The following is an 11,745-nucleotide window of genomic DNA, read 5'->3' as shown; positions in this document are numbered from 1 at the left end:
TATATATTTAAAAAAAACTTCTAGGTGAATAGAGGCAGCTCAAGGGCGCCCTCCAGCCTAAAGCTGCCTAGTGGTAGCGCCGGCCCTGGCTCCATATATCTCTAACCTCATCTCCATTCATACACCCTCACACCCTCTACAGTCGGCTGATGACTGTCGTCTCTCCTCCTCCCTGATCACTGCTTCCCATGCTAGAGTACAGGACTTTGCTCATGCTGCACCCCTTCAGTGGAACGCAATTCCTCGCTCCATTAGACTCTCTCCAACCTTGCAAAGTTTCAAACGGGCACTGAAAACTCACCTATTCATCAAAGCATACCCTTCCACTGCATAAACTAGATGGTTCTCCGACCCCTTGCCTGTTTACATCCTACTATCTAGCCACCACCCACTTGCTTGCACCTCTTGTAATCTGTCTGTCTCCCCTTCCTACTAGATTGTAAGCTCCTCTGAGCAGGGCCCTCTTCCCTCCTGTTGTCAAAGCCCACTTCTCTTCACATTTCACTCACAGCTCTCCTATACTCAAACACTCAGTGACCATCTTCGTCTGCATACCCATCTCCATCATTGGCCTCAAGCCTCTAGTTGTATGTTGATTGAGTCCTCACTACTTACATTTAAGCTGCAATGTGTATTGATTTGTGGCGCTCTTTATTTGTACTCTACTTTTGTTATTTATTCAATGTTATGCCAAGTTTTGGCTCCCTGTATTGTTCCTTTGTACGGCGCTGCAAAACACTTGTGGCGCCCTATAAATAAAATTATAATAATAATAATAAATGGAAGCCACATGCGTGGATTTTGCCTATGTTATTGACCATAAATAATTTGAATTGGTTCTGGACCACCAACCTGAGGTGCCGCTGCAAGTGATCCGCAGCAGCCCAGGGAGCTTAAGCACACAGTTTGGGAACCGCTGTCATAGGCTACAATGATCAATAAGTGTTACATATGCTGCAAATCTATTCGGCTCAGGACCTTGTTAAAGTTTCTAATCAATGAAGCGTTATATCTCCAAATCATTTTATCTTCTATTAAAGATGTGTTCTGACGAGGCACTCTGCAAAGCAGGGCTGTCTCAGAAGAGACTATTTTGTAATGTCCAATAGATTTTAGAACAGTGTGTACAGATGTCTAAATGACTTTCCTCGGATCTATAATCATTTTTTCGTTATCTAAATAGCCCGGTCCTCTAGGATCTCGGAGAACGTGCTGCAGTATATTGTATCCGGGCAAACTCTGCCAAGATGAGATGTTGGAGAAGTTTTCATCAATGGTGACAGTTTGAGGGAACACGTGATTCTCAAAGAGAAAAACCCCAACTCCTGGGTGCTGTTGCTGGAGACTTTCCATCACGACGTCCCAGCAGTGGTGTAGCTAGGTGCCACGATGCCCGGAGCAAGGGCTTGTTTCGCGCCCCCCCCCAAATGCATAGCATCAGCCCAAAAGTAACAGTGCATCCTTATTATTAAACATTATTTAAATGGTGCCATAAGGGATCCACAGCGCCCAGTTACAGAGTACAGAAAGGAATAAGCAAAACAGAAAACAGTAACTTACACTACAAGCCAGTATAGGACAAGTACAGGGTACAAAACATAAGGCGCCTATTGAATTATTGTGATTAACCTTTTCTTTTAACTTAAACCTTGATTACCCTTAGAAGTAAATCACACGGACACATGACCTGAAATAACCACACGGACACATGACCTGAAATAACCACACGGACAACCACTGTGAAAGTTTAAAAGGTCAACGGTATTTATTGTGGTATTGTGGTATGACCCTATTGAAAAGGGATGGCCTGGAGAGCGCTTGGAGACCAGCTAAGTCATAAAACGTTAACAATGGCAGCGACTACAACGCCCCAACTTGTAACCATTGAATTCAATGGATGGATTCAAAGCACAGCCCGCGCTGTGACTGTCTTGCCGCCCCTCCTAGTGCATGGTGAGGACAGTTCTAGTAAGTGTCCAACGTCCCCCCTCGGGGGCAGGACTCACCAGCATTCCTGGCAGAGGGTGGCAATACCTCACAGTGACCTCCTGTACTTCAAACTTGACCGCCGATCGAGAGCGCCCTCCCGCCAATTATAATTGAAATATTGAGAGCCAAATTTGGGTGAAGACCGAAAGGCCAGGTGGTAGTTTTAGAACAAGGGAGGGAGGGTGGGAATCCAGACTCAAGAGGAAGATGGATCACCTGACTACCCTTTATATACCTCTACCTAAGCTACCACCCCTTCTACACCTGATTGGCTACCTAACAAGCCTGCACTTCTATGGGTAAGTGAACTCTTATTCCAGCTTTTGTCATACCATCACAAAATGCACAGGCTCTTATATTCCCTCATGCCTAGGCAGCCCTCGCTTTCTCTAAGGCGCCTATTGAATTATTGCGATTAACCTTTTCTTTTAACTTAAACCTTGATTACCCTTAGAAGTAAATCACATGGACACAAGACCTGAAATAAATCACACGGACACATGACCTAAAATAACCACACGGACAACCACTGCGTAAGTTTAAAAGGTCAACGGTATTTATTGTGGTATGACCCTATTGAAAAGGGATGGCCTGGAGAGCGCTTGGAGACCAGCTAAGTCATAAAACGTTAACAATGGCGGCGACTACAACGCCCCAACTTGTAACCAGGGCGATGAACCGCCCCCATTGGATTCAAAGCACAGCCCGCGCTGTGACTGTCTTGCCGACCCTCCTAGTGCATGGTGAGGACAGTTCTAGTAAGTGTCCAACGTCGCCCCTCAGGGGCAGGACTCACCAGCATTCCTGGCAGAGGGTGGCAATACCTCACAGTGACCTCCTGTACTTCAAACTTGACCGCTGATCGAGAGCGCCCTACCATCACAGCTAGGTTCAAAAATTGCCACTTAAAGACAATTACTGCAGAACCCTAGCCCGCCAACCCTATCAATAAACTAAAGCTAACCAAGAGTAAAACAAACATAATCCCCTATCTGCAACAACTAAACAAGTCCTGAAGGAGGACGGCCATGTCTGATTCTGACAAGTGGACTCCATCATTTCTGTAGAAAGATGGGGACTCCAGTACTAAAGAGGGGTGCCTGACAGCTATGCCTCCCATGGACGTGACCACCTTGGAGACCGCAAAGTTTACTTTGCGCCTGATCATTTCTAAAGACTTGGGGTTCCAGCAGCCTCTCCAATTAAAACGAGGCACTATGTCGGACCAAACGATCCGCAATCCAGGCCAACGGCCAACCAGAGTCTTGAGATCAGCCTCGATCCTCAAAATAAGGCCTATTCTGGTACCCTGATCCAAGTCGTTCCCTCCTAAGTGGAAAACCAACACATCCGGGCGACCCCACCGATGCTCTCTGTCGGACAATAATGCTAAAAGACCATTCCACCGGAGACCCCTGACACGAAACCAATGGACTGCCCTTGCCCCTAGCTCTTCCCGGGCCCTGACAGCTAACTGATGCTTGGATGCCCAGAATATAAAGGAATGCCCGACGAACCAGACAGTGGCATGAGTCGTTGAAGGGGGGGGAAGGGCTGAAAAAGAAAACCCTAACCTGTTAGCATTCAAACTTAAACTGTACGATGCACAACTTAGGGTTAAACAGATAATGCACAACATGAATTAGTACAATTAGGACCCAAGTGAAGGGGAAACCTTAAAAAACCTCCGGTTGACCTGAGGGGGGAAGCCAATTGTGATCAGCCCACTATCGGAGGAAAAAGTAAAAAATTCCCTTCACACCCTCGATTCCGGAACGCTGTTGTTCCAGAACCGAGTGTAAACAGCTATTTGGGATCCTGTGCCACAGGCGCATGCTAAACCTTATCTAAACGTATATAAGATTTATAAGCGGAGGACTTCCAGTGGCCGAGCTCTTTTATGGCATTCACTGGAAGTCCTGCCGCTGCTGCGCTGGTGGTCGCACCAATACAGAACGAATGCGTCCCGCAATCGGCGACCTCCAAACCCAACGCAGCCACACAACGCTTAAACACCGCAGTGCACTGTAAGCGCGTCACGGCCATACATCAGCATGCGCGAGGAAACTGGGCTGGAGCGGCAGGCCTCTAAGGCAGATACGCCGTGGCCAGCCGCACGGGGCAGATTTCCCCTTCCCGCCGGGACTTAAGGGATACCCAGCGACCTCTGCCCAACTGATCGGTCTTAGACCGGCGGAGCACACAAAGGACGACCCGTCCTGGAAGACCATGTCTTCGAACCGCACCTAAATCAGTGGCATTCTTGCTGGCCGCAACCAGCTCGCTGACCCTAAAGTCCCTAAAGAACGCAAAAGAGAACGCCACCCGAAAGAGTGACGTCTCTTCCGTGCTCTCCACTACACCCTGAACACAGGCTACAATTCCCACCGCGTCTACAGCTCGATGGACTTGCGGGAATCCGCTGTCATTGTCTGCACTTTCGCCCACCAATCAAAGCCCTCGCTAGCTCAAAGGCTTTGGTGGGGTCCCATTCTCCGCGTAATTTAGCACGGAATATATCACGGCTAATGCCGAAGCTATGGCAGATTGACAGGCCCGCGCCATAATGCCAACGCACGAAACAGCAACGGTCACGACCGACTTCCGCTGTTCCCCGGGGACTCCTAAAAGGGCCACCCAGTCCTGCAGCATGGCTGCATATGCCCTACGGGTGGAGGGGGCCAGGGAATGGCAAGGTAATCCTCTCCTGTCTGCTCACGATCTGCCATACAGGACATGGACAAGTGAGCCCAAGGGGCGCAGCGCTCGGTACGAACTCGCGAAACTTCGCAAAGTAGAACCGCGACAGAGCCTCGGCGATGCCATTGTCAACCCCTGTAACGTGCTGCGCCATGAAATGTATGTTGTTCTGCAAGCAGCGTAATACCAAATGTCTGCGCAAACGCAGTGTCAGGGGTGAAAAAAGGTGCCCTGGTTGTTGGCGGTGTGCACCCCTCCTAGGTTATATCACCATAACGTACTGTCTGGCTTGCCAATCTATGAGCCCACCTCTACAACGATGGGAAAGAACTCTAATAGCAGCAAATTGGCCGTGAAACCCCTCCCAATCCATGATTGAGGCCATGGGGCTGCGCACCATTCGCTCTGATAAATAACTGAAGCCTGGCCATAGGCGAAGGCTCTGCGGTCCAAAGAAGCTCCCCATTAAAGTCCACCAGAAATGGAGACCAGACGACCAGGTCGTAGCGTATCTCCCGGGACAGCCTAACCATGGATGGGGAACCTTAGTCCCCGCTGTAGCCCATTCCCGCTTGTGGCAAAACCCCACCCCTGGTGGAGGCCCAGCACTAAAGTTAAGGGACCCCCAGTAATGACTGGACCTGCCCTAGATTGGCCTTCTTCTTGGCCCGGCAGCCCTGGATAAGGACCCGCAACTTGTAGACTCTGTCGGCTGGCAGGCTACAGCCGCCGGCTGCAGGGCCATTCTCTAAGCCTAGGCAAGACATGACGTGCGGTGGGCCCTCGGTCCTGGCGTCGGCCACTGATACCCATAAGTTAGGGTGTCACGGGAGGAGGCGGGAACAGACCCCATGTCCCACTTGGCCCTGAGTGCATAGTGCCCAAAATTGTGGACTAGCCCGGGTACTTTATCAATAGCTGATAACGCACTTGCAACTTCATCAGTAATAGCATCGTTAGTGGATGACCCGTGAGGGTAAGACAGGTGCTGGATTAACCGGTATTTACCCGGAGCCTTCTTGGGTACTACTCCCAAGGGCGAAACACGTGCTGGACCATGGGTCAGCCGTGCGCGGGCCAACCATTCTGCCCAGCGCTGCCTCGGCTCACACCTCACGTCTCACCACCTCAGGGACATACACCGCTGATTTCAAATTCCTGCGTAGAACTACCCTGACGTCACCGGGGATGGGCCACTGAAACCGTAACTGAACCTTGTAACCAAAAACAGGGCCTCTTCCCTGTTAGTGTAGGCATGCATACGGGGTTCCGGCTCGAACAGGACTATGAAGATGTCGCCTTACTTAGAGCTGGTGCTGGCGTCGCCAGCGGGGTGGCTTTACAGGTCTTAGCTGGGCGACCTGCCCCACAATTTCAGCATTCGTGGCGAAAATGGCCTTTGGCGCCTCCATCGCACTTTGAATAGCTGAAGGCAAAGCACTTGCCTTTAGAGGCTGGCTTCGTACCCGTCTTGCCAGGGGAAAATGGGTTCTTGGGATGGGACTCCCAACCCGTATCGACATGCCTGAGGCCCCTGGGAATAACCCGTGTGCCGTTGTGGGTCAGACGAAACTTTCTTGTCAGGATCCCTAAGCCGTACCCATGTGAGCGAGGATCTACCGTACAAAGAAAATGTACTGCTTAACGTTGTCGCACTCCGCGGGTCTGGAGTCCAAATAGCAAGATGGAATGTAAGGAACCCCTTAAGCCAGTGGTGAAAACTCCGATACGAGGTTTCACCGGCACCTGACGTTTTCTTGGCCTTGTCGACATCAGTTTTCACGTCGTTAGTCAACGTGAAAACATCAACGACTCCCCTTGGATATTTTACCCTGTATGCCCTTCCAAAAAACCCTGGACACCGTAGTGTTGCTGCGATGGACCATGTCAGAGGACTGGGACTCAGCGACGGGATTAATCCTGCTAGCCCGCTTCCCCCCCCCCCCCCCTGTTTGCTGTGCAACAGAGCGCGCTACTAGCTTGGCAAACCTACGGCAGAGGAATGGCCCAAAAAAGAATCAGAGTTATCATCATCATCATGCTCACCATCACCCGGAAGGTCGACAGCATCCCTAGACCCGGCCTATATGCGATGTCCATGCTGCAGCTGGCGTGACCCCCGCACTTGCGCTGCCTGGAGAAGCGATCGCTGCTGTTGCCAGTTCGCTTGTCGACCTTGCTTTAGCGCTGGCGGCAACTGCCGTAATGTTCTCTCCAGAATACTGATCCACCTCCGCAGCTGCCCGCCGGACAACCGATGAGACCTTGGGAGAAGCATACACAGTGGTTAGTGACTCACTCGTGCCTCGTGCAAAACCAACCCCACCCTGAAATTGTGAGGGGGGGAGGTAGCACCAGCACTACTCTACTCTACCAAGAGGGGCCTGAGGCGCCTGGGAGCTGGATGAGGAGAAGCAGGGAAAAAACCGCCTGCCCCCTCCAGCTGCCAGGTGGGAGCCGTGTGGCTGTGAGCTCGCCCAACCTTGGCCGTAAGGGCCGTGAAACTGCCCCCTGACTCCCCGCAGGATAAAACCCAACTGGCTGAGACCAGGCAGGTAGGTGCACCCGGAGTGCTGTTGGGACAGTGTGAGACAATGCAGGAGGAATGTGGTGCCCAACGCTGGGGGGGAACACTCGTGGGAAACCTGGGTAATAACCCGGATGGGTCAACTGTGAGGGCGCGCCGCCTTGTGGCAGTGCCCATGATGCCCCCCTCCCTGATATGAACAATTGTGGGGTTCAATGATGGGTACCCACTGCCATGTGAATATTGGCCTGCAGTGCCCCGGCCGGGTACAACAAAACCCCCCAAAATATAAATACAGATGCACTTATTGTATGTGCATTGATACCAAGGCACCAGCAGGGGGTGGCAGCGCCCCTCCGCTGGTATGCCACAAAACCTTGCCCCCCCCCCGCCGCCGCCCTGGCAAGCACCCCTACCGCCCCGCCGTGCCCCGCCGTACCGCCACCCATGCAAACCACCCATCAATCCCCCACAGCCTTACCTATCACGCTGGTCCCGGCGGCTCCGTTCTTCTGCTGAGGACCACCAGAAAATGGCCGCCCCCATACAGCAGACAGTTTTAGAGAACTGTGTGCTATATGGGGGCGGCCATTTTGTGGTGGTCCTCAGCAGAAGAATGGAGCCGCCAGGACCAGCGAGATAGGTAAGTCTGCGGGGGATTGGGGGGGGTTTAACTATAGCACCGCAGCCCCCTGCGCCCCCACATGCACAGCGCCCCCCCCCCCCGCGGTGGCGGGGGCTGCGGTGCTATAGTTACGCCGCTGACCAAAACCTTACACCATATGTCGCAGGGCCAGGAAAGGATTGGTGAGCAATGTCCTATCTAAAATGGATGGGGCGTGTCCGGCCTGACATCCCGCCCCTCCCGATCAACCTATGGGTGGAGACACGCTCGGCCCGACTATGCGGGCATGATGCGTCCCACCTCCCCTCCTCCGTACCTATGGGTAGAGGTGCGCTCGGCCCAACTATGAGGGCACGATGCGTCCCGCCTCCCCTCCTCCGTACCTATGGTTGGAGGCGCGACCTGTGGTCCCGCCTCCCCTCCAACCACAGTTGGGGGTGGGTTGCGGCTTGCCCTGATGGGTATTGGCAAGCCCGGCCCCCTCCCTTACCACCTGGGGACCACGCACCTTGTGCATAACACCTTAACTTGGCACGCCGCCCATGCGGCCCAACCGTCGTAAGCTGGAGCCAGGCGTGCGGCCTGGTGAATATGCTTGGCCGTCTGACGTCCCCTTCCGTACCATTGCATATCATGCCTTGCTCACCCCTTTCCCCACGCTGCTTAGCAGGCCTGTGAAAACCTGCACTTAATGACAATATACTCTGCACACACCGTCATCTGTAAACATTTCAATACTTTATACATTCCATTGCATCTATAAAATTAATTTGTATTGTTTATCTTTCTTATACAATGCTTCTTCACTTTTTACAGCGGCCAATTGCCTAACATAAGCATCAATTATTACACACATCAAGAAAAACAACCCATTTGACCGTTCTGTTTTGGCCTTATTCCGCCCCTCTACGCCCTCTTCCTCTTGGGGATGGGTGGGTGGGAACTTCTCAGGTGAGCAGGGCCGGTGCTAGGCACCGGAGCGCCCCAGGCGGGAGGGGTGCCCCGGGGCTCCACTGCTGGGGGGGGGCGTGACGTGTCTGCCTGGCCGCCGGGGGGGGGGGTTCGCGTGGTGCCTGTGTCTGCCCGGCCGCCGGGGGGGGGGGACGGGGGGTGGTGTCTGCGGTATGGCTACCAGGCCGCCGGGGGGCAGGGGGGTGCGCGCAGTGTGTCTGCCGGGCAGGGCGGAAGGTGCGTCTGCGATGTGGCTACCCGGCCGCCGGGGTGGGGGGGGAGAAGGGGTGCGCAATGTGGCCGCTGTGCTGCTGGGGGGGGGGAGAGGGAGGGAGGGAGTGTTCACTTACCGAACACCTGCTCCTGCTCCTTCCTCCGGCTCTCTGTCCTGCTCCTCTGCTGATGCGGTGGGAGAGCTTTCCAGCTCACTACCGCCCTCCAATGCCTAGACCTGCCTAGTGGTGGCGCCGGCCCTGCAGGTGAGTGAGTGCTGCCCCCGCCACCACTTACTCTCTCTTAACTCTCCTTATCTCCCCTCCCCTTCTGATAAGGTCCGGCTGCCCTACTGGACAGCTGACCTTCAGAGGTGACAAAATGGGGATGGGGCTTAGCCTCACAGCCCCTTCCCTATGCTGGCTTGTGTCCCCCCTTGCAGCCCTCCCCCTTATCTGCCGCCGGTCGCCATGGTGGCTCCCTTTGGCCAGATTTTCTTTTTCATTCCTTTCAAATTTAGGATACAGCCAGGTCAGAGCATGGTGGGATTTGTAGTTCCACAGTTGGAGGGCCGCTTATTTTCTTATTGAATACTGTATGGGAGTCTACTATTATTGCTTTTTGTGTGTGTGTGTGGGGGGGGGGGTAGGTAATTAATGGGTAATGAGGTCACATAAAGAAATCTGTGAGGGGGTGGTCCTAGGTGACACTGTCCCTAGCAGAAGAGGGACTGTGTCACTAATAAATTGGGCTATTCATGCTGCAGTCCCCCCAACCCTCAGCATGCGGAGCATACAGCCGCACACATGCCATGCAGGAGTTCCAACTGTGGCATTGCTGCCTATGTGCGACAGACTGCCATATCAAAAATTTGCTTTGTAATTCATTTTGGACCTACAGGGCTTCTGTAGCCCTGTAGGACACAGTAAATGCACGGAGGTGAGGGAATGAAATTACTGCGGCTACCGCCGACAGTCGGAGTCTGAGCTTACCCCGCCACTTCTGTAGATATGTCACCTTTCCAACGGCGCCGTCAGCCATATTCCTGTAGACCAGTACCGTACGGCAGCAGAAGTGTGCAGATGCGGCGGCAGGCTTTTCCAGTCACCTGCCTGCACATCACCTGGCACAGCAGGGAGCCAGGAGCGGGCGGGGGGAGCGGACAAGGCTGGTGGGTGAGCTGGTGGCGAAGGCATGGCTCCAGTGCCAGTCTGATCTTCCTGCGCCTGGAGCTCGTGCTCCGCCGGCTCCGCCATCGCTACGCTTCTGCGTCCCAGGTCCGATGTTTGATTGGCAGTATTATTTCATCAAGGCCATTAAGCAGCACAAACTTACTCCTGTACATGTTCCGATAGACACAGTCATTGAGTGCTGCCACTTGACCGTAATACCCAATATCCTTGGCATCCATAGAATGGTGCCATGCTCGAGTTGTTCTTAGATACTGATGAATTGGCCAAGGTATCACCTCCACAACACCTTCAGCAATGTAGTACTGAATGACTCTTTCCACCTGGGTGCTGCAGTTATTGAGGTAGATCATGACCCGTTGTGCCCCCCAGTATCCGGTACATCTCCACCGCCTGTATGAACTGTAAGATGTTACTATAATTCTCAAACATTGTGGAAATGCAGACCGTGAAGTTGGCAGAGAGTGGTTCAACGTCCAGATTTTGTATTTGTAACAGGGGTAACTGCATCATGTTCCCCGTAGGAGATGTATGGACAGATAGGTACTCGCCGTATCAGCCTGGTGGCTCCGTATAGACCAGGTCCATTGTGCCGTAGGGAAACTCAAACCGATGAGTGTGTATGTCTGAGCCTGGGAAACCTTCACCGATTTGGTTACAGTACAACAAAAAAAAGCAGTACAGCGTTTCTATGTTTCAGCGGGCCTCCGTCTGTCAGTGTGCCCCCTTGAGGAGTTATCCGCTCGTCGCAAACAGTCAATGCAAACAGCAAGCGTTGGGCAGTTGTATTCACCTGTATGAGCATCAGAGCTGTTCACATTGAAGTTATAGAATCAATGGACACTTGACGCTTCATTAATGCACTAAGACGCTTCATGGCCATCCGTGGTCCTGTAAAACACATCCGTTCCGACAGAGGTACCAAATTTGTTGGAGCAGCCAAGGAATTACTGGGGCCTCTGATGTTAAAGGTCTCAAAGAAGTTTGATCTGGCTAGAGAACCATTACTTTGGTCATCTAGGATAGCATAAAGTTTGACAGCTTTATCTGGTTGGCCTTTGGGGTAGACTCTGACTAGACAGATTTTGGAGCAAGATCTGTTGCTAATGGCATCTTTGCAGTCTTCGGTACATTGCGCAGTCATCTCTGGTGTTGCTGCGTTAGTGTCTTTTTGCTCTGCATTGTGCTCCCCGCCATGCTCTGTGTCACTGTGGCTGTTTTGTAAAGTCCATGGGGGAGGCCCAGGGTGTAAAGCTGTGTTGTGACTTGTGCTGTGACATTCTGTGCAGTTAAGACTAACCTTGCAATCTTTGACGAGGTGAGATGAGGAAGAGCAGCATTTGTAGCAGATACCATTTTCTCTTAAGAAGGCCTTACGGTTCTCCAGGGACTTTTCTCTGAAGGCTCTGCATTTCAGGAGAGGGTGTGGTTTGTGATGCAGAGGGCACTGCTTGGCGGGATCTTTCTCCCTGGTCTCTTTGTGAGCAGAGCTGATAAACCTGTGGGAAGAATCTGAATTATAAACGTTAGTCTTGTGAACTGTGACTGCA

General features: G+C 52.6%; 1 protein-coding gene across 1 annotated transcript; it reads right to left on the bottom strand.

Moving 5' to 3' along the window:
- Nucleotides 1-945: 945 nt before the first annotated feature.
- LOC146036820 (glycosyltransferase family 92 protein F13G3.3-like) lies at nucleotides 946-10,708 on the bottom strand. The gene is given in 3 exon segments (XM_083160689.1): nucleotides 946-1,369; nucleotides 10,283-10,563; nucleotides 10,565-10,708. Coding segments are annotated over 3 exon segments (849 nt in total).
- Nucleotides 10,709-11,745: the final 1,037 nt, after the last annotated feature.

This window comes from Crinia signifera, chromosome 9, assembly GCF_055691185.1.
Source record: "Crinia signifera chromosome 9, ASM5569118v1, whole genome shotgun sequence".
Classification (NCBI taxonomy): Eukaryota; Metazoa; Chordata; class Amphibia; order Anura; family Myobatrachidae; genus Crinia; species Crinia signifera.
Note: the sequence above shows the minus strand (reverse complement) of the source record. Positions and strands in the feature narration are given on the sequence as shown.